This window comes from Lichenostomus cassidix, chromosome 14, assembly GCF_008360975.1.
Source record: "Lichenostomus cassidix isolate B80296 chromosome 14, HeHo_3.0, whole genome shotgun sequence".
Lineage (NCBI taxonomy): Eukaryota > Metazoa > Chordata > Aves > Passeriformes > Meliphagidae > Lichenostomus > Lichenostomus cassidix.
The window spans coordinates 15,969,224-15,995,222 of record NC_139495.1 but is presented as its reverse complement, the minus strand read 5'-3'; the positions used below and the strand labels follow the sequence as shown (position 1 = coordinate 15,995,222).

Sequence of the window (25,999 nt, the reverse complement as noted above, 5' to 3'; positions counted from 1 at the left end):
TGCTGTTCGTAAATGTGTTACCAATGAGCACTTTCAGTCCTTTTTTAAGCACAGAATCCCAAATGCAAAACCAGCAAAAGCTAACATACTTTTGGGCCGTACACCTTGCGAATATCCAACCATTAACAGATCAGTAATTTTTCCTGTTTTCAGTTAGTATTTACAATTATTATGTACAATTATCTTTTGGGAGAAACTTAGCATGTGCCCAGTGGGAAAATCTTTCCACAAAATCTTGCAGGTGGAAGGGCAGGCTGATGCTTCCCCTCTTGAGGAGTACCAGCAGGTCTGCTCTAGAACTGAGTGGCAACTCACATACCACGAAGTGGGATGGCCAAGACCCGGGGAGAACAGGAAAGAGAATTAAGACCCTGAAACTGTTTTTGTCAGACTCAGTTGAGCATCATGTCCTGCTGTGAGCAGGCCCCTTCCAACCAGGGCACTGGGAGAGAAGATTGACATCAGCAGCTGTCCCATGACCAGAGGAGGCCACATCACAATCCCACTCAGAAGCAAAAGGTCCAGTGCTTCCCACTGAATCCTGAACTAAAGCCCCTTGTCTTGCCAGGCAAAACACAGTTTCTCTCACCTGGGACACTCCTCGCTTCCTCCTCAGTGGCCTGAAAGGATCTGGCCTGCTACAGCTTGTCAGAGGTACCAAGATAACCAGTGATGATGGGGATGTGGGCTATCTTCATCCTCCCCAGCACACAAGAGAAAAAATGAAGGTGGCCAAGGTGCTTTTGCTAGATGGAATATTGCATCACTTTCAGAAAAATTAAGACTGTCTGGAGATTTTTCTTGAAACTTCAGACATCACAATCCCTCTCCAGACTTGATGGGATATGGGGGGATGGCTTTAAGCTTTAAGGCGGACAGGTTTAGGTTAGATACTACAAAGAAACTCTTCCCTGTGAGGGTGGGATGGCCCTGGCACAGGTTGCCCAAAGAAGCTGTGGCTGCCCCATCCCTGGAAGTGCCCAAGGCCGGGTCTGTTCAGGGCTTGGGTCAACCAGGTCTAGTGAGAGGTGTCCCTGCCCATGGCAGGGGGTGGAATGAGATGAGCTTATGGTCCATTCCAACACAAACTAATCTGTGATTCTATGATTTAAATCCATCTGCAATGGTAGTTAGGCCAAATCCTCCTAGGCTTCTTGGCTTTTCTCTTACAACTCTGCTTCCTGAAACTCCAGCAGTAACTTCTGCATTCACACACCTGGGACATCCCAACAGTATCACTGACAAATCAACCTGCAGAGCCATGAACAGAAAGGGACCACGTAGCAGCTGCTTCATTGCACCAGCGGGAAAAAAGCGTCTCATCAAAGCTCACTTGGGAATCACAATTTGACTTATGCAGGTAACCCTGTTGAGGGAAAATCTGGCCATTGCCTCTGATCATCATTATCAACTGATATTCAGATTATCCTGAACTGCTTTTTAAATACATAACAGCTCATAGTGCTTGCTTTCTATTTTAAAAGCAATTTTTAGTAACACACTGATATTTATGAATATTAGTAATTGCCATGAACTTGAGTGACATAAAGAGGATTTGTATGAAGAATCTGTGTTTGGACACAGATTTTTTCACTCCAAGATTAGTGAGAATAAAGTAAGGTTACCAGATGGCAAAGACTGATGGGCATTACATGTGGAAAGCCTGACTCCTCATAGAGAAGTAATTTAGAAATACGTATCATATGGTCAGTCTCTATTGCAAAACAGAATCACAAACTGTCTCTGTTACATTCCTTTAAATTGATACAACTTGTAAACAGAAGAGTCTCTAAATGCATTTCATCCCATCAGTGTAGAATTCACATAATTTGTTAGAAAAACTTGTAATAACTAATCATGTGTTTTTAGCAAGTGGCCTTCCAACAGCTGATGTCCTGTAACATCATCCCTAATAAGCTAGAAAAATGTATCATTTTCACCAAAAAAAATTTATTCTGCACACAAACTTTTGATGGGGAGAAGATAAAAAAAGACAAGGGAAGGAAAAGCTGTTTCTGCGTCTCTCAGAGCATAACCCCAAAGCATTTGTGCTTCAGCTGCATTGCATATCCTCCATTAGACCAGCTGGTGAGAAACCAGCAGCAGGACCCACCTCACTCCACAACTTAATGCCCAGAACTGGCTGATCCCACAGGAGCCAAGGTCCCCAAAACAGCCCAGCACATTCTACATCCTTCAGGATGCATCACTGCTGCCAGCCTGAGTCACACCCACGCTGTCACCCCACTTCTTCAGCCAACTGTGCTGCATCACCCTTCTCCTGTAGAACTACACACAAAGGACAAGGCAAAGAGAAAAGGGCAGACTGCCACAGCACTGCAATTATACCAGGAAAGGGAAGAGAGCGGTCCCTGCCCTGGTGTCCCATGGGCAGCAGGGGGAAGCAGTACCTGATGATTCAGAACGGCAGGCAATCTTCCTGTGCTGGCAGAGGCAGCTCTCCACCCTCACTTTGAGCAAAGAAAAGGCATTACTGAGTTATCCCCCAACAAATACCCCCAGTCCACCTTCAGAAGGAAGGAATTATCTCCTTACTGTTATTTGTATTAATATCAATCCTAGTCCTGCATCAGAAGACACATGATAGGATGGTAAATCTTTAGCTTACCATCCTATTCAGTTTTATTGCCACAGGTTTTGTAAGGAAAGGCATGCTCAGCATCCCAACATCACCAACCTTTCACATGGGGCACATCCTAATTGTAGGCAAATGCAGTAAGCTCTTGCCGATTTTAGGAACTCTCTAAACAAAGACACAGAGTCTAATTTAGAAAGGAGACATTGCTCATTCTGCGCAGGTTGCAAGGTGTAGGTTTCCTTGCAACCAAGCACACTACGGGGATAAAAAGTTACATCTTTAACACAGTGAAATTTTCATGAATACGCCTCTTGAATACACATCCATGCCTACCTAATGCATATTTATTTGTATGACAATCTATGCATGACAATGTATGAAACACAAAGTTCTTTTTCTTTATTAAGCAACTTCTACTGTAGAAGTTATCAGACAACATGTTTACAAAAGGTGAGAAAATTCAGCTTGAAGACATCAATCCCTTTCATAGAAGTTATCCGACTGTACCAGTTACATTTACAAAAGGTGAGAAAATCCAGCCTGGGGAGAGATAATTCAGCTTGAAGACATCATGAGGATGCTCTAAGGATGCCAGTGAGCTCTGAGGATGCCAGTGAGTTTCTTTTATCAGTTGAGAGGGAAGAGAGAACATCAGAATCTTCATCTGAAATAACTAACCTACTTAGGTACAAATTTCAAACTCAGGGATCTCCAGAAACATTTTTTATTTTTGACTACTTTAATTTTACTATCTTCAGTTGCTGAGTTTTAATCATAATCTACAATTTTCTGATCAATTCTGAATCATGGTCAAATGAGGTCACTGTAAAAAGGTATAAGAGAAAATTGAAACACAATGGTTAACATCCCCAAAATGTGAGGTTTGCCTCACCCCAAAGACACAATGGGATCACCACAAATGCTCTCACTTGTGTTGCTTTCTACTTCTGAACAACTAAATGGATGTATTTTGGAAAAAAAGAGGAAAATATCATAAATATGTAAGTGAATATCTGCCTGCTCAGCAGAAAATTATCTTTAGAAATATCACAGTACTTCTGAAAAAATGAATCTGGTTTCTCCAGGACCAACAGCTTTTGTAAATTAAGAAAATTGTAGAAGAGGATTCAAGGTAAATTGGAATAACCCTCTAACAACCACAAAGACTCTGCGGCTTGTTCCATGGGTGAAATCTGACAGTGCCTGCAGGCTCCAGGAATGGACCAAGTGAAGGATATGGAGACAGATCTGGTATCAACTGAGCCCGCATTTCATGCTTGCCAGTTATTTTCACCAGCCTATAGCGCAAAGGATCCTGGTAAAAGCATCTGGTCTCCAATATTCCGCAAAGCTTTCCTCCTTGGATGGCATGAGGTCACCATCAGGCTGCGGAAACTCTCATTAATCAGCTATTTGTATGATCAGGTTTCAGGGTGGGGAAACAAAACGCCTTCCCAGGCTGCAGGTCATTCCACAGAGAAAGTGGATCCAAGGCAGGACAAGAGAAAGCACTTACAGCAAAGAACACTGGGGCTGGAGCCCACAACTGTCACTTATGTCATCCTTCCACCCCATTTCCCTAAAGAGAAGGAGGGTATGAGGCAGGACAATATTTAAGGCATCCCTTAACAAAGCAAGGGGATTTTTACAAGCCTTTGTGCTGTTTGATATGCAGACAGGAGCCAGCAAACTCGCGGTATTGCCACCCAGTTGGAAAGCTCTTCAGGTACCCGTGGCAGCCACAACACTGCCACTGATCTTCAAAAAAGACACCAGAACCTTCTTATTACATAAAACTTATTTACTGGTAAGTGAACATGCTTATAATGTAAACAGCAATGCAAACAGCAAGCTATAATGAGGAGTGATGGCCACAGAGACATGCCTGCAGGAGACACGCTTTTTTCAAAGCAGGAAAGGATGACATCCAGGTCTTTCAAGAGTCCTATACTTCGCAATGCCAGCAAAGCGCTTTCACAGTTCACACCTTGTACCTGGGGAACACAGGCATATGCTGGGGCCACCCAGCTTGGCAGAAAACTGGGGTTGCTGGTGGACACCAGGTCGAACATGAGCCAGTGATGTGACCTTGAGGCAAATGGTGTCCTGGGCTATAGCTAGCAAGTTGAGAGTGCTGTGCCTAGTGCTGGACTCTCCAGCACAAGTGAGACAGGGACAGACTGGAGAGAGCCCAGTGAAGGGCCACAAGGATGACAGAGGGACTGGAGCACCTGGAGAAGAGTAGACTCTGGGGGTCTCATCAATGTATATAAATACCTAAAGGGAAAGTGCAGAGACAAAGGAGCCAGTCTCTCCCCAATAGTGCACAATGACATAACAAGAAGAAATGCGCACAAACTGGAATACAGGAGGTTCTCTTTCAACATCAGAAACCCATTTTCCCCTATGAGCACTGGCACAGGTTACCCAGGAAGGTATTGAAGTCTGCCACCATCTTGAAGATACTCAAACACTGCTTGGACACGCTTGTGGGCAGCTTGCTCTGGGTGACCTTGCTTGAGCAATGGGTTAGAGAAAACGAGATCCAAAGGCTCCTTCCAACCTCAACCGGCTGGTTGATTCTGTCAAAAGATCCATGGGGAAGCCCACAAGATGACAATGCCAAAGACAGCCCACTGGGAATGTCACAGGAGGCAGGACACACTGCTTCAAGGGGTTACTGTGCAGCTGAGGCCCACGTCACACCCCAGGCAGCTTGAGGCAGCACTGCCAAGTCCAACATCAACACAGCCAAGTCCAACACAGCCAAGTCCAACACAGCCAACTCCCAGCCAAGTCCAACATCAACACAGGTCCATGAGAACTGCAGCCCATCAGGCTCTGCCACACAGTTACATGCCAACTCCTTGTTCCAAGAGCCTAGCAGAGGCCCAGAACATGGACATGGCAGAAGCACCTGCCCTCCAACATCTATAGCCTGGAAACACATCGACTATCCCAGCAGTCAGTGTATGGGAACAGCCACTTGTACTGAGACAGAGGTTTTCACAACCACATTCCAATGGAAGCTGCTCCCAGGTGCTGGACTGCTGCAGCACAGAACACAAGCTACAAAAAGTCTTCAGGAGGGCTCAGACCTCCTGATCAGCATTGAGTCCTTACCTCTACACCATACCAACATGCATCTTCAATGACCACCATTTTAAACATTCTAATGAGCAAGAACTAATGCTGCAAATCAAACACCACTCTTACTTTGCCACTAATGCACTTTGTGTCTGTAAAGCTTGTATGTGCATTCACATGCACACACTCATCTTGGCATCAGTGCCCAGTGTGATGAACAATCTCTGCAGAAATCGGCATTTACAGCACATGGTGATGCTTGTCTTCAAGAGAGGAAGAATACAGAATATTACAAATCTAGCTTGCATAAATCAAAATGTCTCATTAAGAGTGGACCCAGTAAGGCCTATTTTCCCTGGGGATTTCTGCAGTTATCCCTAGCCCTTTCCTCATCCCAGCTCTACCCCTACATGTCCCCTGAGCAGACTCCAGAAAGCAACACTATGTGCATGCTGAACTCACCTGCCCCAGACCCATGTGCCAACTGTCCTGCTGCCACCAATTACCTGCAGGCTGCCAGCTCTGTCTGTCCCTTCAACATGCAGGACTTTAACTCGGCCTTTCACTATCCACCAAAAAGACACCCCCAAAAAATTAAGCAACCTTTTTATTTAACAAATATACCTGAAAGCAGCCACCAGCTTCCTAAGTTATTTGGGGCAGCTCCGAACAGAGCAAGCACAACAGTTTCATTTCCTTAAGAGATCAAGCTAAAGCAAATACTTAGCCAGTAAAAATAAGTAACGTCCTATGCACCAGTCCAAATACTGGGGCCACAAAGGTGGCAAGGGACTGGAGCATCTTGCACAGGAGGAGGAGCCAAGTGAGCTACGGCTCCTTGAGAAGGCTCCAGGAGATCTGACCAAAACTTTGTGTGTGCTAAAGGACCTGCTGGGAGGGAGCAAAGGTGAGGGGGCCAGACTCTGCTCTGGACAGGAGGCAATGGGCACAAGGGAAACTGCACGGAATTCCATCTGAGCACAAGAATGTGTGTTTTTCCTGTGAGGAGTCAGACACTGGGACAGGTAGCCCAGAGAGGCTGCAGGGTCTCCATCTGTGGAGATGCTCAAACTCTGAGCAGGTCCTGGACAACTTGCTCTGGCTTGCCCCCAACTGAGCAAGGGTGTGGGACTCAATCTCAGGAGGTCAGACACACTAGAGGAGCCTGTGATTCCACAGAACACCACACCACACAAGCAATAATGACCCAACATTCAAACATATGTATCCTCTGTTTCTATGTACCCTATGAAACAGATGGAAGAAAAAAACCACCAAAAACCTGGTGCAATCTCGTATCTTCAGTAGTTTGGAGATCATGGAAAACTGCAGCATTGTCTACTAAGCTCTGTCAGCAACTGACATCACTGTCTCATGCCAAGGAACTTCTATTCTAAATCCACCTGCCCAGATGCTTCTGCTGCCCTATTTTAGGGCAAGTGAAAAACATGGAGTCTCTACAACCCTAGTGTTTAGAAAACAAAGCATTAATTTGCTTTTGGCAAAAATCAATTTAAAAGACAATATACAGAACCATCTTAAGACAGTTGTATTGGGTAAGAAAACCTTCCTTTACAGCATTTAGTGAAAAGAAAGTTGTTTCCCTGCCCATGGCAGGGGTGTTGGAACTAGATGATCTTTAAGGTCCCAAACTATTCCATGTTTCTATGATTTTACAAAACAACCCTAATTTAACAAACCATACCTGTACAGTCTGTGCAAAACTACTGCATAAAGATGAACAGCAAGGTGTGATGGCTCTGCACAGTGGTAATCAGACAATAAAACACACATTTTAATGCCAGAACAATGCCCACCTGTGGTTCAAATTACACTGAATGTAATAAATTAATATAAAGTAACTATAACTGAGGGTCCTTTGACAGGATATTGCAAGAGAACAGATCAGTTTTTCATCTCCAACCTCTCAGTGTCAATTTAATTGTTGTAATTGGCACTCATACACAGAGGAATCAAGACTGAGATCAAATCCCGTTTCCAGGGGAGGGTCTTCCCAATAAGAAGTGAAGACCCCACCCAAGACTTGAGGCAGAGCCCAGGAGGCTGATGCTGCTGGAGAGGTGGGATGGACAGTCCCTGGTCACTATGGCACTGTTTCAGACCAGCAATACACGTTCTGGGAAGAAAACAGTTTTCTGTTTTTTGACTGTGTACCTGGTAGACAGCAGAATTCCCTGTCATACACAGATTTTCACCCCTATAACATGTAATTTACTGCAGAGTAAGCAGTGCATGGGAAACAGGTGCAGTTTCCCATGTACTTTGTTATATACCAAGGCAAACAACAGCCATGTATGACCTTGCAATAGGGGGTTTGTAGAGGCAGAATGCTCATTTATTATCATAAGAAACACATTATTTATTCCTTTTTGATAACAAGTCTCTTTGCAGACACTTTCTTCTCCCACTTACACTGAGCTGTGTGTAAGGATGACAGAGTATCTTCAGCTGCAGCAGCAGCAGCGGCGGCAGCACTTTTTAAATCTCAGCAAATGTTATTCTGCCATGGTTCCCAAGTTTCCTTGCAGGGAATGTAACTGCTATCACTAAATTTGCTTCCAGAAAATACATCCTGTATCTAGTCAGCCCAGAACAGAAATCCACCCCAGTCCAAAGACGCAAGATGATTCCAACTGGACTGTTCCAACCCCCATTTGCAGTCCCATTTTTTCCCCATAAATAGCGCACTTTTAAAATTATTATTTCTCAGAAGCTGCTAAATGCTGTCTCTACACAACATTAAATAAGCCTCATGTACTCAGAATAATTTTTCAACCCCTACAAGCACTCAAAAGAATTTTAGGATTATTTATTAGTCCATTAATACATCATTAGAACTTGAGACTAAAACTTTTAACTGACTGACTCTTGCTTTCAGTATCAATAACAGACCACAAGTGCCCTCCCCACTGAGTTACCGAGATTCTCACACATGATTAAGCAACAAGAACATGTCCATGAAAATCCTGCGTGTGCTTTACACCATTCTCCAGTTCAACAACTATTTAATTAATTTTATTTTTTTAACTACCCTATATCAAATCAGAACCTGACTCCTAAGAGGCAACTGAATCTTAAATCTTCTGCTCTTCCTTAGTCTAAAAGGCTCCTAAGAAAGCAACTGAATCTTAAATCTTCTGCTCTTCCTTAGTCTAAAAGACACTTTTCAAGTGTCTCAGACCCACTTTTCAAGAAGTTTAAAGGAGATGATGTGGTGAAGATGGACTTTCTCCACCTCCAATATTCTATCCCAGCTCGCAGACTGTCATTCCAAGAAGCTGAACAGCATCCCTATGGCTCCCAGCCTTCAAGGCTGAAAGGATGCTCTGTATTTCAGCAGGGCAGGCGCAGAAGCAGCAAGATGACAGAGCACAGATCACCTCCCCTATGTTTTGTCTACATCCGAGTCCCTGTAACCCGAGGATTCTCCTTCCTTTCCATTAGAGGGGTTGGATTCCTCATGAGCCACTTACAAACAAACCCCTCAGCTGGGCAACCCTGCCCCAGCTCTCCCAGGAACGCATCCATGCTCCAGGAAACGGCAGGTGCTGACTTGGGAACGACTTCATTAAAGTTCAAGCCATAGTTCTGGTAAAAATACGTTTCAAAAACAAGATTTTACAGTCTAAAGGCAATTCCTTTCTCCAACGAAACAGCTCACTGCTGACATTGAGAAAGCTGGACGGCTGCACAAATTACCCATTTTAAAAACTATTTTTCACATCCCAAATTATGCTGACCCCTCCGGATGCTGTTGGCATTGCAAAGTGAACTCCTGATTCCTCGGGAATTCCACAGGATTGCAGCTATTTTGGTTCGGTTTTTTTCCCTCCCGCTGTCACGGGGCAGCTCAGCCGCAGTGGCCCCGGCCCCGCGGTGCGGCGGAGGAGAGGAGAGGAGCCGAGCCGAGCCGAGCCAAGCCGAGCCGAGCCGAGCCGGCCCGTGCCTGGGCCGGAGGAGTCCCGGGGGCGGGAACCCCGCGTCCCCACGGCAAGGGGATGCGCCTCGGCAGGCCCGGACCCGCCCCCGCGCTCCGCTTCTAGAAGGTACCGGCTGCCGCTGCCCCGCGGCTCCCACCGCGCCCCCGCCTCCCCTCAAGCTGGGTCCACCATGGGGGCGCGGGTAGCAGGGACCCGCCAGTGGCGGTGATCGGGGCGACGGAGCGAAGGCCTCTGGGAGGCGGTCCCACCGCAGCCCCGCGCCGCCCCCGCCACCCGCTCGGCCCTCGCGCTCCCCTGCACTGGGGTCCCTACCCACCGCGGCCAAGATGGTCGCGGGGCGGCGGCGCTTACCTCCTCGGCCTGCTTGCGCAGCGCCTTCTCCCGCTCGTACTGCGTGAGCAGCTGCTCGTTGTCTTCCCGCAGCAGCTCCAGCTCCACCTCGTGCTCCTGGTTGTCGGTAAGCACCGAGTCCAGATTCTCCAGCACCGTCACCACCAGCGGCATCAGCTCCTTCACCACCTCCTCGTCGTAGCAGTGGATCAGCCTCTCGAACTCGCGGTAGATGCTGTTGGCGAGGCCCGAGACCCGCTCCGACATCACCGATCCCGAGCAGTAATCATCGCTCGGGTACCCCCCCACGCCGCCATCGTCCAGCTGGATCTCCAGCATCCTGCCGGCCGACAGCCCTCGGCCCCGCTCCGTGCCCCGCTAACGCCGCCGCCACCACCGGGCGCTGCCCCGCCCCGCCCCGCCAGTCGCGTCACGGACGGCACCGCCCAGAGCTGATGGATAGGCAGCGCGGGATACCCGTGCTTAGAAGAGGCTAGCAGTGTTTCTTGCGCCGGGGACACGAGGGGCAGCGGTGCCGCCGAGCCGCCCGCGCAGCACACCGCGCCCGCAGCGAGCCCGCCCGCGGCCGGTCCCGTCCCCCGAGGCCCGCGGCAGACAAAGGGCGGCGCTGCGGCGTCAGCCGCGCACTGGGGCTCCACGCAAGATGCGATTGGCGCGCCGCGGCCCCGCGCTGCGGCGTCACGCGCAGGGACACCGAGCACGAGCCAGCGCATGCCTGGGTCTCGCCGTATCTCGGATACACACCGGCTCCCGGAGCCGCGTTAGAGACCCGGCACAGCCGCGTTAATTGTATTTCCAAGATCAGGCAGCTATAGTTACTACAGAGAAAGCAGACAAGGACCTGTTCAGTCAGGGATGAACTGACAGATAGCCAGAGCGCCAGACTGGATATCTCAAGTCTTAAAAGAAAATCCAGCACAACCACCGAATTTCATCAGTAGATGGCCCAAAGCAGCAGCACGCATCAAATCATGGGCAGCCAGCTCCAATACCCTCGGCAGCCTCCAGCACCCTCAGCAGATGTCACAGAAGGCAGAGTCTCCCACACCCTGGGCTCAACTGAGTTTGGGCTGTAGAGTTGGAAGAAGACAGCAGGAATCATTCTTTTCTGTACTGAGTCCAGCCTGGCAAGAGAGAGAAATAAAGGATTGATTTGGGAAAATGTTCCCCACATCTTCATTTGGCCTAGAGCTCTGAAGAAAAATGCAATTCCAAAGTTGTGACTAGAATTGACCTTAAATATTGCACACAGCGAAAGAACTTTAACCCTACCCAGAAAGCCTAATTGCAATGGGAATATCACATCTCACTGGTAATTAAGAGTTTTAAGTTTTAGGACTGTTTTCTTCTATGTTACATCATTATAGCTCATAGACTAGAGATTCATAGCATAGCAGCTTTTAGACAGCTGCTTTCACAGCATAAACCTATTTATCTCTAAAAAAAAAAAAAAAAAAAAAAAAAAAGAATTGAGAGAGAAGGAATAGAATGCACCAGAATGGAATGGAATAGAATAGTAGTGAATGAAATAGGTGTAGTTCACGTGGAAGGGTCCTACAATAATTGAGGCTGAGGTGTAATTCGTAATGGGATGGATGATGAGGCACCTGAATGTAACAGCCAGATCTACAAATGTTTCCACACGGAGCAGGCCCAGCCAAGTGCATCAGAGGTACTGAGTGCATAGATACAAGAAACAAATGTGAATGAAAAAACTCCTGCTCAAAAATTTAAAACCCAACAAGTCAGGCATGTTGGGCCTTGATTGACTCTGTCTTGTATAGCCCAAGAGTTGTACTGTCATTCACAACAAACATAGGATGGTAACAAACATGAGTTCATGCTTTATCAAATGCATGATTGCATTTAAAATGTTATGAATAAAAATGTACAGGTGAAAAGAGAGAGAAGCAAGGCAGGCAAAGAGAGAGTCAAAATACCACTCCCAAACAAAAGCTGGCAAGCAAAATATTTACTTATTCTATCCCTCTTGGGGTTTTATTGCATCTAGGGTAGGAGTTTATCTAGGATTCAAATTGTTATATTCTCAGTCGAGGGGAGGGAAGGGGAGGGAAGGGGAGGGGAGGGAAAATAGAAGGGAAAGGGAAAGGGAAAGCAGAAGGGGAAGGGGCCTTCCCTGGCCTTGTAGGCAAGGCTCAGGAGAGGTTCTGTTTAGTATTCATAAAACATTGGTGAAAGCAACTTTCATTCTGGGTGAAACCCCTGAGATTCACAAACATGGATTTCTGCATCTCTGAAGGCAACTCCTACTCTTTCTTCACACTCTAGTTTATTTAAGTTCTTTAAAGAACGTAAGAAAGCAGAGGTGAATTCACTATAAGCACCATGATTCTGTCTTTAAAGTCCTTCAGATAGTTATATTTTTTACAATCTTCTGATCAAAACACAGATCAATAAAATTTGCTGTAACTTTTTTTTCAATCAGCTGATTTGATGAAGGTTGAAGTGCCCTGCTCATTGCTGTGCTGAGGTGGTTTAGCAACTGAAAAGTTATTTTCTCCTCTGCCTCTCTTTAGTTCACTTCAGTAGCATTTTCTGGACAGTGTTAAAAATAGCATCTTTGCCCAAAGCAAATCTTTTTTTGCCACAGTTCCCCAAATTAGCACATAGCCAGTTATTGTGCTCTTTTGATCTGTCGCAATACGCTGCTGGACTTGTGCACTACTTACCTTGTCACCAGCACTCACAGCTGAAGGTCCCCTGAGAGCTTTGTCATGTCTCAGGAAATGATGGGCAAGTGGTGCAGCACTCCCTTCTGATGGCATTGTGTTGATTGCCAAACCCTGAGTGCAGTGGGATCCACACTGAGGAAGTGTAGGATAAGGGTCCTGTCTTCCAGCTCTGTATTCTACAACTTCTCCTTGCTGTGTTATTGATATCAAAGTGTGCTTTTCAGGGTAAATGAACATTCACAGTGGATATGGACACCACAAGTGCATGCAAAGTGTAAGTTCTGGGTTGGTTTCTTTCTACTAACTTGCATGTGGACATTTTTAGTTTTTTCATGCACATTAAATAGATGAGTAGACCTTGAACTGAAGGTAAAAAAGATCTCCTGGATGAGCCCAAGATGTTCTAGCCTGCTGATCTTGGACATTTTACTCCCTGCCCTATAAAGTATAGAGGGGACAGAAAAAGCAAGCTATATTATACAAAAACCATGGCCTCTGCCAGGACAGGTATCTCATGTTAAACTAAGAAAGAGCAGAAGTGTAGTAAAATATGCAGAGGCTCATGATTATCTCAGAAATGCTGGCTGCTGTTAAATGTTTTATAGTAGCCCTTCAGCACCCAATAGCTTTCCATCCAGTGAGAGACAGAAAGATGAACAGAGTAGGATGGGAGATAGCCAGCGTCACTTTTGTGCATGTATTCAGTACTAGCATGCTGTTTTCTTCCCATCCTGGACTCCAACCCCAGCCCCACTTTCCCTGCTGTACTCTCAGCTGACAAGCTGCAGGTGCAGACAGGCCTGGCTGGGGACAACCTCTTCAGGCAGGAAGGTGCAGCTGCATACACCTTATTGCCTCAAAGATTTGGAGCAACTCTCCTATTTATTTCCATGGCTTCGTATAAAGCAATGTATAAAGGAGACAGACTCTAGCAGAGACGCCAGAAACCTAAGCTGCATCTAGAAGATGCAGAACAAACTTTAGGTGACAGACAGATGCTCAGGTACAGCAGTAAAGGTGCAGGACAAGTACCAAAGAGTTAAGTTGTCTTTATTAGAAGCTCAGTAAAAATCCTCTAATAAAGCCTCTTCCTCTGTGACAAGAACAAAGAATATAATTAACCAACAGGACTCCTTAACTTGGTGCCATAGTAAATCCATAGTGAGTTTATGTCTGTGCTGAACCTGTGGGAGGGATGGTCTCTAAGCTAGCTGGGATGAGCTACAGCAAACAGAGCAGCAATGCCAGGGAAGGGGATTTATTAATTATATGAAAGAGAGCTCTCACAGCAGCAGGACAAAAAGAACAGCACATTCCTCAGACATTGACGTGAGCAAACACACACCAGCATGGGATTTCCTGCCACTGTGAACCCTTCTCCTTCCTGCTATTCATTCCATACTTTGGGATTTTCCTCCCTTCCAGCTGATGCGAGCAGCACGTATCACAGAGAAGCCTCTGACAGCAGCAGCAGCAAAGAGAGGTCTGGCAGCAGAACATCTGCTGGAGACCCAGCGAGCCTGAGAGGAGACATGGACTGATCAGTGAGAGTAACACATAGCCATTAGAAGGAGATAGCAAAGTATGTTAAATTACAACATAAAAATGCTCCTGGTGCCTTGGTTTTCAGAGGAAATACACATTTTATTGCAAAATTAAGTATAACACCTGACAAAATAAAATCCCTCTCCTGCCTGAAAACATTATCCTTACTACAACTTTAACCTGACTAATCATGACTGAAGAGAATTTTTCTTTTCAAAAAGATTTAATACAATGTGTCACAAACCAAATCTCACTGTTTTCTCCCACATAAAGCAAACACTTGAGAACAGAATGCAAATAATGACATATGCTTGAATAAGTTAAGTGTTAAACTCAAATGACTGTTCACAACACTTGAGGAGTCCCTGGGACTGAGAGCTTGGTGATAGAAAATCCAGAAAACAAGAGGAAGCATATACCAGGAGAGTTTGCGTGTTTTCAGATAACAAACTGAAGCTATTAAATCAGGAAAAGCTGGCATGAGAAGGTCAAGGGCAGGAGGACTTGATACTAGTTTCAGTGGGCATTCTATAAAACTTACATTAAAATTATAAACATCTGCATAGGTTCTTATGAGAAGACTAAAACCAGGACTTCCAAGAGCTCTGGGAAATAACAAAAGTGCTACAGCTTTGCAATAAATTTACAGTCAAGGCAAAATGTTATGATGATACATTTATGGATGCCCACATGAAGAAACCAGGTAATAGTTCAAATGAAAATCAGAATGACTGGGCATCTACAAATTCAAGTTAATTATTAAGATGAGTGGGATTTGACAGAATATAAGAGGCCTAATAGCCAGGAGACAATACTAAACTCATAGATATCCTTACAAGGTAGAATCCAAGGCAAACCTTGAGTAAACCAACTTCTGATAAACATGCTCCAGGATTTACAAGCCATCATGGATCCTCTGCATTAAAGGGTTTCTTCAAGGATGGTTTCCATAGATTGTGTTCAGAATGTCCGTCTTAACTTGTCAGCTAACTGATTTTTCTTATCAAATATTAATCCTCTTCCTCGAAGCAATAATGGAAGAAGAGCGCTCCTCCTCTGTCTGACTTGGTCTGGTTCTTGTCCCATAATTTCTGTTAGTAGATGAGGTTTCTGACATACTGCTGCTTCTTCAGTTTTTTTTGCTCTCCCTTCTCTATTTCCAGTGTAAAAGCCCACACCTCATCTTCTCCATAAGGACTTGTTTCTAGATACAGGATGGAAATAGCAACACTCTTCAGGTTCAGTGCTCCCAAATGATTTCTGGATCGAAGTTTTTTAATCAGTCATGTCTATTAGATTTGATTCTCTCTTAGGAAGCTCTCACAACAGCACAGGCACCAGAGTTGCTGACGTGTAGGCTCAGAAGGAAGTATTAAGCCTGGCCATGGTCAGAAAATTAATGGATGAAACACCTGAAATATTTTTATGCCCCTCCCTTTCCTCACTAAAGACAGCCTAGAGATTCTTCTAGACACAGGGTAGCCTGAATCTGTAAAGACATTCAGGCCACCATAACGAATCCCTCATGAATATCTGACCTCTCCATCACTAGTCCTATATCCTCACTGTCACTAAGGGCTCACAAAGCAAACTCACTCCCAGTCTATACTCCAGGTCACTTAGGAGCTAGTGCTAAAATGGGAGATGTCTCGGTTTGAAAGACATGTGTCGGCCAAGAAAAGCGAGAACCTCCCTTGGAATGGAGAAATATGACCCCCTTTCCTCTGAATTATTATAACTTTGAAATTATGGGGCTCTCAAGCAAAGATATGTGAAAAAGGAATAACAGCTCTTTACTAATATGTATAACAAGGCAAACAGACAACAACAATGGCAGCAACAACCAACAAAACCAGAAACCGAGTAAGAGCCTCCAATTTATCTGGCCTTTTCGGCTCCTTTCCTGTCAGCATCCCCCGGCCCCTTCCTACCACGGCTCAGCCCTGGGGGAGGCCTGGCCCCAGGCTTCCCTTAGTGGGCGGGCCGGGCTCGGGGCGGGGGCTGCGCATCAGCCATGGTGGTGAGGGAGCCAGGTGAGCATGGAGGGTGACGGGAGGCTGTAGGTCGGGCCGGGGACCCCGCACCCAGGGCCCAGCTGGGGCTTAGTGGGACCCGCGGGAGGGCCGTGACGGGAAGGTGTAGAGGGGTCCGCTCTGCCTCAGCTTCTTACAGGTTCGCCATGCTGCTCTTCAACTGCCTTCTCACCTTCGGCTCCTGCTTCTGCTTTGACATCCCCAGCGTCCTGTTGGAACTGCAGCAGCAATTCCAGGGTGTGAGTGCTGGAGGTCGGTGCTGGAGGTATGTGCTGGGCCTCCATCCAGGTCATGCAAAAAGGGGCTGAACCAGCAGAATAGAGGCGTTGGTCGCCAGTGGAGTTTCCAAACCTCTTCCTGTGGTGTCGCTGTCGGAGTCACGATCTAGGGTCTTACCTCCCAGATGCTGGGAGTGAGCGGTTATTACTGGCATGTGCACTGTGGAGATGTACAAGCCAGGGCAAGCTATGAGGGGTTTGAGCTTTCTCTGCTGCCGAGATAACTGGGAATGAAGTGCCTGCCCGTGCTTGATGGTTCTCTGCTCCCCAACCCCGCCAGTCAGGACTTCACACCACTGCACGTCGGAGAGCCATAGCACTGACCATCAGTACCTGCCCTGGGCTAGGAGACAGCACAGTTGGAGGTTGGGCACAAGGAAGGTTTTTCTCAGTCTCTAGATCCAAATCTTGTGGGGTGTTGGTTTTGCTTGGTCCAGTTTTTGGTGGGGGGTGGGGGGGGCCCACAACGATGGCTCTGGTGTGTTCTGTGTGAAGGTTCTGGAAGTTTTCACCGTGTGCAGCAGAGCCAATCTGTGATGGCTCTGAAGATGATGGACATGCTGCTGGCCAAGTCTGAGCCAATTAGAGATGTTGGTTACGCCTCTGTGATAACATATTTAAGAAGAAATCAAAACAATGTGAGCACGCACTTCTTTTTAGACGGAGGAGGAGGAGGAAGAAGAGGTGAGAATATGTGAGGGAAAACAACATAGAGATACCAAGGTCAGTGGAGAAGGTGGGGGAGGAGGTGCTCCAGGCTCTGAAGCTGACAGTCCTCTGCTGGCCTTGGTGAGGACCATGGTTGTCTCCCTGCAGCCCATGGGGTCCACAGGGGATGCAGAGATTCACCTACAGCCCGTGGGGAGGTGCCCACGCCAGAGCAGGTGGATGCCTGGAGGAAGCTGCGATCCAGTGGAGAGAGAGGCCTTGCTCCCAAGATGGAACAGCATGGCCTCAGAGGTCTGCACCCTGTGGACAAGGGGCCCACACCACAGCAGTTTTGGGAGGACTGTCTGCCCATGGGAGGAGGCTCACATTGCAGCAGATTTGGGCAGGCTGCTGCTCGTGAGATTTGGACCCATTCCAAAGAAATTCACAGAGAACTGTCTCCCGTGGGAGGGACCCCATGGCAACGTAGAGGACGACTCCACTCCCTGAGCAGTGGAAGAAGATCTCAGTGATGGACTGACCCAACCCCCATACCCTGGCCCCCTGTGCTGCTGGTGGGAAGGAGGGAGGGGGGTGAGTGGAGAAACAGTGTCTTTGAGGGCTTTATTTTACTTCTCATTTATCCTCCTCTGACTCTGTGTTAGCAATAAATCACTTTGCAACTTTAAGTTTCAGCCTGTTTTCCCCTCAGTGCATCTTTTCCTGATTCCTTATCTCAACTCGTGAGCCCTTTGTGTGTGTGTGTTAACTTTATTTTCCCTCTCCTCTGCCCAACTGTGTCAGGGGAGAGTGGACAGAGCAGATGTCATAGGTGCCTGGCATTTGGCCAGGGTCAAACTATGACACCTGGCACTGCAGGCATCACTTCACGTGTTTGCTGGCCCAAAGACAGAGCTGTGCAGGGGGGTCAGAGGAGGATTCTGTCTTGTAAAAACTAGTCACAGTCTCAAATGCTGGAAAATGCTATTGTTCAGGGTTCAGACTAACATCCCAGCAGATTGCTGGGATTTCTTCAGAGATGTCAGAGTGCCAAAGCTTAATTTCTGAACACCTGACAAATTCTTACTTGACTCATTTTCCTGTCTGCATTAGTTCTATGTCTCTTGAGAGGCTTTGCCTCACATGTGCCATCTGCTGGCACGTCAGTGTGTGCAGGTGAAGAGTCACTGTCCTGTTCCGTGTGCCTCAGTAGCCGGGGAAGAATAACTAGAGCCTGCAAGTAATTTTTTTTTTTTTAATTTGAATGCAGTCAATCCCTAACATTCAGACAGTGAAGTCCAGGCTAAATTGGGTGCAGTTTGTTATTGCAAACACGAGGGTGTCCTACCCCCCTACTTCTCAAAAAAATAGGTCAGTATTTATTCCTCAATCCTCCACAACTGCTGTAGATTTGTGGGGGAAGAGTCAGTTATTTATTTACAGAATACAGAAAAGGCTATGTCAGGTTTTGTAACCTAGGTAAATTTGTAGGGGAGTGAAACTAAGCCATGTTTTTCTGTTACTTGTTCTATGCAAACAGAGTTTTTATCTGTTGACACTTTCGATGTGTTTTTAGTGAATTTAGCTTCTTCCTGTCTCATACCAGTGGTACCATGGTGGAGCAGCTGAGACAAGGGCTTTCAGTGAAACACTTCATTCTAGAGAACTGCTTCCCTGCACCCTCAGATATTTCTGCTGCAGCAGAACTGAGGGGTTGTGAATATGATGGCCATATAAAAATCATGTGATTAAAATAATATTTCTCTTGTGCTTATTCAAGGTGTTAAGCTTGTGCCTGCTGGTGTGAAGACGCAGCACTCATCTTCTGATGCAGATGGATTTTCAGGATCAGGAAGATCCTGGGGGGGTTCCCTGAGTATATGATGTTGAGATGTTCCTTTTCAGTAGCAAAACCAATGTTATTAAATCATGCCAGGTCTACCAGTTTCTTACTCTTCAGCAAATACTCTAGAACTGTGAATTAATACAACCTAATTTTCATATTTACATGCTGCTTAAGATTTCATACTATGGAACGAGGAGTCAGATCAGGGTGAACTCTAGCCAAGAAACTAAGGGATCAGATAAAGCTGATCTCCTGGCTTTTCTTTTGGACTGAAATGTGCAGTCCAAAAGTCTCCTGGCTTTTCTTTTGGACTGAAATGTGTATAAAAGCATTGAGGTCCTGCTGCTACTGCCACAGGAACTGAAAGGGAAGTCATGAAGTGCCAGTGGCCAGTCATTTCCCAGTTGACAAGGGCTGGCTTTCTGGGAGAAGACACAAGTCCCCTAATGGCTGTCTGGTCATGGAAGTGGGAACTGAGCAGAAGAAATAGAAATCTAGTAGGGAACAACTTAATTTTTAAAGGCATACGTGAGTTTTTGTCTGTATTAGCACCTCACAAAGGCTCTGTGACTTGTACAGAACTTGACCTGCCCCAATGGAACTCACCATAACAGCACTGGGTGTAATGACACACTGGAGTGTGTGGAAGGCTTGGGAATGACGCCAGCTCAGTACAACCTGCTGTATGCGATCTATGTTTGGACGTAAATCACTTTGCTCTAGTTTGGGAGTGGGGTGTTTTGGTAGTTGCTTCCAGGCAGTGAGACACACATTTCTGTTCTGGTTTTCTCCTAGAAATGCAGTAGTAGTTATTCTGGTTGAATTCCTGATTGATAAAGTGGGAAACTGCTGTAAGTTCTGGAGTTCAATTAATTTATTCTTGTACTGAAGTGGAATTTCAGGCTGCCTTTTCAGTGCAAAGGGATGATTAAGGGTCCCACTGTAGTAACATCACAGGGGGGTGGAGGTGTAGTAACATCCACAGGGGGGTGGAGGGTAGGCACAGCTCTGTGTGTGGGTGTGTGATGGTCAGCTGAGCAACTGAGACATGCATCCTTTGACCACTGACTTAACCTGAATTGACACATCATGGCAGTAAACATGCTTTTCTCTGACACAGATGTGACAGAGACTAGCAGAAAATGCCTTGCATGTGGTTGATTGAAACCACGTTTAAATTTCTGTGAGAAGCAGAACCTGAATTGCGCATTTCTTCATGTGGATCTGTTCTAGGGCTTGTATCTTTAGAAGATTTGAGCTTCTCTCCTCTTTTTGGTGCAGTGAGACAGGATCTGTCTTTAATGCAAAGGATAGTTTGTTCCACAAAGGGGTTAAATGGCACATGCGTACTCTGCTGGAATGGTGATGTTACGGAGACCTGCTTCAGGGCCTTCTTTGTGTACAAAGACTCAGTGATTATAGAAAAGTGTTATTTACTAAACAACGAGACAATATGGGCCATCACCCATGGAAAAGAAGATGCATGTGTGAGATAAATCTCTTGCAGAAATTGAAACCCATTGGTGTCCTCTGATTCCAGCTCTCAGGGAGAAAGCTGTGGTGGGCATGGGGTGTCACATCCTGTCTGACATTTAGTTTCATGCTCAGGTAGCATTTGCAAGCACAGCACAGAGACTTCTGTAGCCCATGAAGGTGTCAACACATCAGACAAAGTGTGCATGCATCTCAGAAGCTGTTTTGGCTCTTTGGAAAACAAAATGGATACAGAATTCCTCCTGAGAAGAATGTCTGCAGCAGATGTCCTTTGCCAAATTTGCTTTGGTGTATGCAGCATAACCAAACTCACTACTCTGGAGCTATCTGTGCTCACAGGTCACACTGCTGTGGTAACTGCAGCAGGTCACACCAATGAAGAGGTACCAGCTGGCTTCCTCTACCGCCCCGATATGCCTTCCCTGCTCTGGGAGCCAGGACAGTTTCCCAGTGTCTGCCTTGCTTTTACCTTGGGTTTATTGCACAGGCCTGCTGCAGGTTAGGAGCATTCTGGCCACAGGCCAGCTAAGCTCTGCCTGAGAGACTCCGGTGGCTTTAGCCTCACTGGCCTCAAGCAGTGCTGCCGCCATGGGAGCTCAGTGGGCAGTGCTTAGGGACTCCTACAGGGTGGTGCAAGGTGAAGGGTCCTACTGTAAGTTTTAAGAGAAGCCAGGCTTAGGAGTCATGGAGAATTCAGTATTTTATATGCAGTGGGTTTTGTCATTCAGTGCTCTCCACTCTGAGGAATTTCTACCACCTCTTGTGTTTTCCTGAGAGAGCCTGCTCTGTGTGCTGGGATTTGTTTTAGCCCTCACAGTCACTGTGCTTGATAAAGTGGGCATGAAGCAGCTGAGCTTGGATGGTGTTATCCAGTAAGAATCCAAAAAAGTGGTACGTGGTGCTTTTCTATCTCCATCCTGTAAATCCCAGGCACAGGAGCACTGCCTTTGGAGTGCAGGGGAGGCTGAAGCAACAGGAGCCAGTCATGGCCAGGAGAGGGCATTCCCACCCCTGGGTTGAACCCTGCAGAGCAGTGCTGAGCAGATCACATCTGTGAGCCACCAGCCAAGAGTTCCCTGCCTAGAGCCTCCCAGAGAGCTGAGATAGCACTTGGCAGTAGCTTTCTGAGCCAGTTACTTCCTGACTGTAGGTGGGTCAGAGGAGGATTTTGTGCACAAAACTATCCGGTAGCCTCCTTTTGAACCGCCTTCTGGCTCACAGGATCCATGATAGCAAACAGCTTATCTGGTCAGCTTATCATGATAGCAAACAGCTTATCTGAACTATCTCTTGCCAGCCCTTATCTTCAATTCCTCCTTCCATTCTGCTGTCTAGGAATAAGCATTACAAGCAACTTTGGTCTGCGATTTTTATGTCACTTTGAACTATTAGATGGCTTCCTTCTCATGTCAGTACTCTCAACTGGTTTCTGTAGCTGTGTTGTGACTCCTGTTTATACTGTACCTTTCCGCTGTGTTTCACTTAAGGATGTACAGTGGACTCTTAACAGAGCCTGCTCAAAACAATCTCTTGCAGCCAGAACCTTTATAAAAATAGGAAAGCTTTTTTGTTTTCTTTACTGGATAGTGTTAAAGAAGGAATGTTTTACAGTCAGCACATTCCAAATTCCACTTAGAGGTGCATGATCTACCTTTCAGTTCCCTTTTACCGGCTGTTACTTCTTAAGTCTCTTGTACCCTTCAGTGGCTTGCAGAAACTGATGTGAAGCTGGGTGTGAAGCTGGGCTATTTTCCTGGGCAGTGAGGGAACATCTTGTCTTTGCATCAGATTCAGGACATCCAGCACCTTCCCCTTCACTACTGGCTCCTGGTCCTCACCATCATGTTCTTCAACAACAGAGTCTTCCCCTTTGTGGCAGACACCAGGTAATGTTCTATGGCTGTGGCCCACTGACTAACATGAGCCAGCAGAGCCTTCCAGGCCTTGATTTTGGGCTGACTGGGAAATACAGGGGTAATAGGCTTGTTCCTTCCACTCATGAAATGTGGAGAAACATACCTTTAACACCTAAAGCTTTGAGGGTTCTTTGACCTTTCTTTCCCTTCAAAGATGAGTGACGCTTCTGAAAGACAGCAAAAATACCTTAGAGGAAAATGATTAGTCCAATATTTAACACTTCAAACACTGCCAAAGGAGGATCAGAAGGATTTGGGAGAAGGGGAATAAATACTTCATTTAAAAAACATCCCACAGACATTTCACCTTTGTGACAGACCAGCAAAATGGGTGTCTCCTGAGCTGGGTGGATTGTCAGCTTCACAGGTCTGGGGCAGCTCTGCCCTGCAGCTGCTGCACTCTGCTGTGTCTGAAATATAACTGGGCTTGTGCAGCCTAGGTTTGTAAAAGAGGAAGCCTTTGTATTTGGTGAAGGCTTCAGACTTCCTTTTTAATGCCTGCCTTTGCTTAAAAGAAAGCAGCAACCTGATCATCTAAATTGAGACTCCTGCTTCTCTCCTTGGGCTCCGCCACAGGCTTGTTGTTTTGGTGCTTTGTTCCCACTTGTGGATGATGCAGCTTCTGTCACGTAATGAGGATGAACTTTTATATTAGGTAAGACTGGCAGTAAAAAAAAAATTTGTAGTATTTCATTAGTGATGTGTGGAAGTTGCTGTGAAATCAGGAATGTCATCAGTATGGCAACTGATGGAAGCAGCCATACAGGTAGCCAAATCAAGTTTAAGTAGCTACAAGATCTTTAAATAGCCTCTCTGAAAGCTGCTGCACTGAATGACTGTAAATTCTGTAAAGAATTTGAAGAAATTTAATGTAATTTCTGCATGTTCTTAACAAAGGGGAAAGGCTAGTTTTGACAATGGGTGTTTTTTGCTGTAACCAGATATCCTTAAAGGAATTCCCAAGTGGCAATTCCTAGTATTTCTCAAATGCAGACGTTCAATTTAAATGCTGATCTTTGCTGCTGGATTATTTTTAAACCACTGTCCTGCCCCTCAGCATTCACCCCCCTGAACCGATATGGCTTTTTGCCTCTTAAAAGAGGATGTCAAAACTTCACCCATGTGGTTTGGACAGGTGATGGCACATTGCTGCTGTGAGCTGAGCTGATGGAAGAAAACACATGCTCCACTTTAACCTGCAGTTTCACTCTGCACTTTCAGACACTCAAAGGTTTCTGAAAATACCAGCTCCTCTGGGGTGTGCAACAATTGAAAAGAAAATAAACCACCACAGGCTTGGCACTACATACCAGACAGAATCAAGCTTGTTTGCAAGTCCTCTCATTCAAACCCCTTCTGTCCATATGCTTGTGCTCAAACTTACCATCAAAATAACCAGATCAATAATACTAATTATGTTATTTTCTTGGCTTCATTTTATTTTTAGCAAGTTTATCCAGGATAAATATTCTGGTTATAATCAGCAGGCAGCCGCTTACATTGCTGGGGCAGTGTATGACAGCTTCCTCATTCTCTCCGCAGCAGTTTGCATTTTAATTGTGAGTACCCAAAACATGAAGTGCTCACTGACAACTTGTTCCTGATTTTTTGAAATGTCTGCTACAGCCCCCTCAAACAGAATTTCACCTGTTGTGGCTAAATGAAGAATCCTTCATATCCTTGCAAACTGCAAGATGCATCTTAGCCTGACTTAAATTACAAGAAGTAACATTCCCCTGCTTTTACCTCTGTGTTGTAATTGTGCTATGGTAGCATCAACCCATGGTACATGGCTGTGTGTTTTGGGAAGTCTGAGACCGGAACAGACAGTATTGAGTTAAGCTTTGCAAGTAGATGGGAAAGGTCAATCTGCATGCAATCAGGCCCTGTTTTGTTGAACAGCGTCCATTCCTTATTTCCATAACTGTCAGGGTATAATGGTGTTTTCCCTACCACTTTGCTAAAGCCTGGGGTTTCACTTGTGTACTGGACACGTAATAATCATTTCAGTCTCAGTTCTGAGGTATACAAGAGGTAGGAACAGTGGGTCTCCTACACTGCCAACAGCCAGAAAATGCCATGTTTCTGCCACTCCTGCCAGCCCACTTTGTGCAGCCCCATGTGCCTCTAGGACCCATGGGAAGCAGGGCTCCCTGGAAGAGGCTTTCTGTTCGTTCCTTTCACCAGGACTATATTGTACTCAGAGGTGTCTTTGCTGTTGGCTGTGCCATGCTGACTTTGCCAGTCTTCACTCTCCTGGCATTCCCATCTGTACCTCTGCTGGTCTCTACTATCTGGCTGGGGATCACTTACTCCGCTGCTGTGAGTTCTCAACTGTAGCTGGGTGTATTGTGGCTTCACTCCTACATCTGGATGGCATATTACTGCTGCCCTGGCATCCTGCTGAGCAGGTTTTGCAGCCACAGGTTGAAGTCATTGGCTCCCCAAGCCTGAAGTCTTTGCTTAGTAACAAATAACCCTAAAGAATCAACATGCAGCAGAAGGCAGAGCGCAGTGAGGAAACACTCATACAGTGTGAAGCATTAACCTCTATGCTTGGCTTGATGCTCTTTTACCTTGACTATAACACCTGAATCTCCTGAGTCTCATGAGTTAAATCATCAGGTCTGACTCCTGTTCTGAAATCTGAATCAGGTTATTTCCCTTTCAGATAACCTGTGTTGTCTATGCAATCTGTTTGAAAAGGATGTCTAGAATGAGCCAATAGGCTGGACAGACAGACACCCGGCTTCTTGAAGAGGAAGTATAAATGTTTACTTAGTGGGAATAATTCCTTTTTGAACAAATGTTCATCTAAGACCTTTAAATCAGACTCTGAATTCCTGTTCTCATTGCTCTCCCAAGGCTAGTATGTGGCCATCTATACCACTCGTGGTCCCCCAAGCAACTTCAGGGACAGCAATGTGGCTTGCAACTTCTGTGCAGATGGTTGGAGTTGGCCTTTCAAGTCTGATTATTGGATACATTCCGGGAACAAAGTCCAGGTGAGAATGCTTTATCTTTTTTTTTTTTTAAATAAACAGAGAAGTCACCAGTGCTTTAGTGGAGCAGTGTGGACAGGAATCAGGGGATTTGCAACCTGATGCTGCGGGGAACTAGAGTGATGCCTTAAGTATCTTCAAGTGAGTGGTTGTTCTCTCCTATTTTGGCTTTCTAGTGAATTAAAGATCCCTCTGTGGTTCTAGCAACAGATGATGATCTTTATGTTGGCAAACACTGTTGCATGCATCATTGTCTCTGTCAGCCTCAATGTTGTGGACAAGTATCAGGTACATGCGCTAAAAGGTGAAGAATAGCTGTGCATCACTGAGTTCCTTTTAGCAATGTAATAGCTGTTGAGTGTGTATGTGAATGACTCTTGAAAGGGGACTGCATAAAAGGAGAACCCTCTGCTCCATACTGATGCAGTGCATCATGGTTTTGCCTGGCACCAAGTCATCGGTGGCCATTTGTTTTTTGTAAAACAGTGAGGGCAAGGGCCAGGACCCAACTGTGGCAATGTGTGTACAGGAAAAACTGTCCTTTT

The 25,999-nt window shown here is 46.0% G+C and overlaps 1 protein-coding gene and 1 pseudogene across 28 annotated transcripts in view; one reads left to right on the top strand and one right to left on the bottom strand.

Annotated features, from left to right (window-relative positions):
* The window catches only part of MAPK8IP3 (mitogen-activated protein kinase 8 interacting protein 3), a 71,874-nt gene extending 61,276 nt beyond the window's left edge, over positions 1-10,598 (bottom strand). For 14 of the 28 annotated variants that reach the window (XM_085075263.1, XM_085075273.1, XM_085075264.1 and 11 more), the window contains exon 1: positions 10,000-10,598. In XM_085075263.1, the coding sequence (XP_084931389.1) occupies positions 10,000-10,317 (318 nt within the window). In that variant the 5' untranslated portion in view covers positions 10,318-10,598. The remainder of the gene's footprint in view (positions 1-9,999) is intronic. The other 14 variants (XM_085075267.1, XM_085075275.1, XM_085075278.1 and 11 more) reach the window with 1 other exon arrangement.
* Positions 10,599-15,270: 4,672 nt separating this feature from the next.
* On the top strand, positions 15,271-25,773 carry LOC146431001 (lysosomal dipeptide transporter MFSD1-like; annotated as a pseudogene).
* Positions 25,774-25,999: the final 226 nt, after the last annotated feature.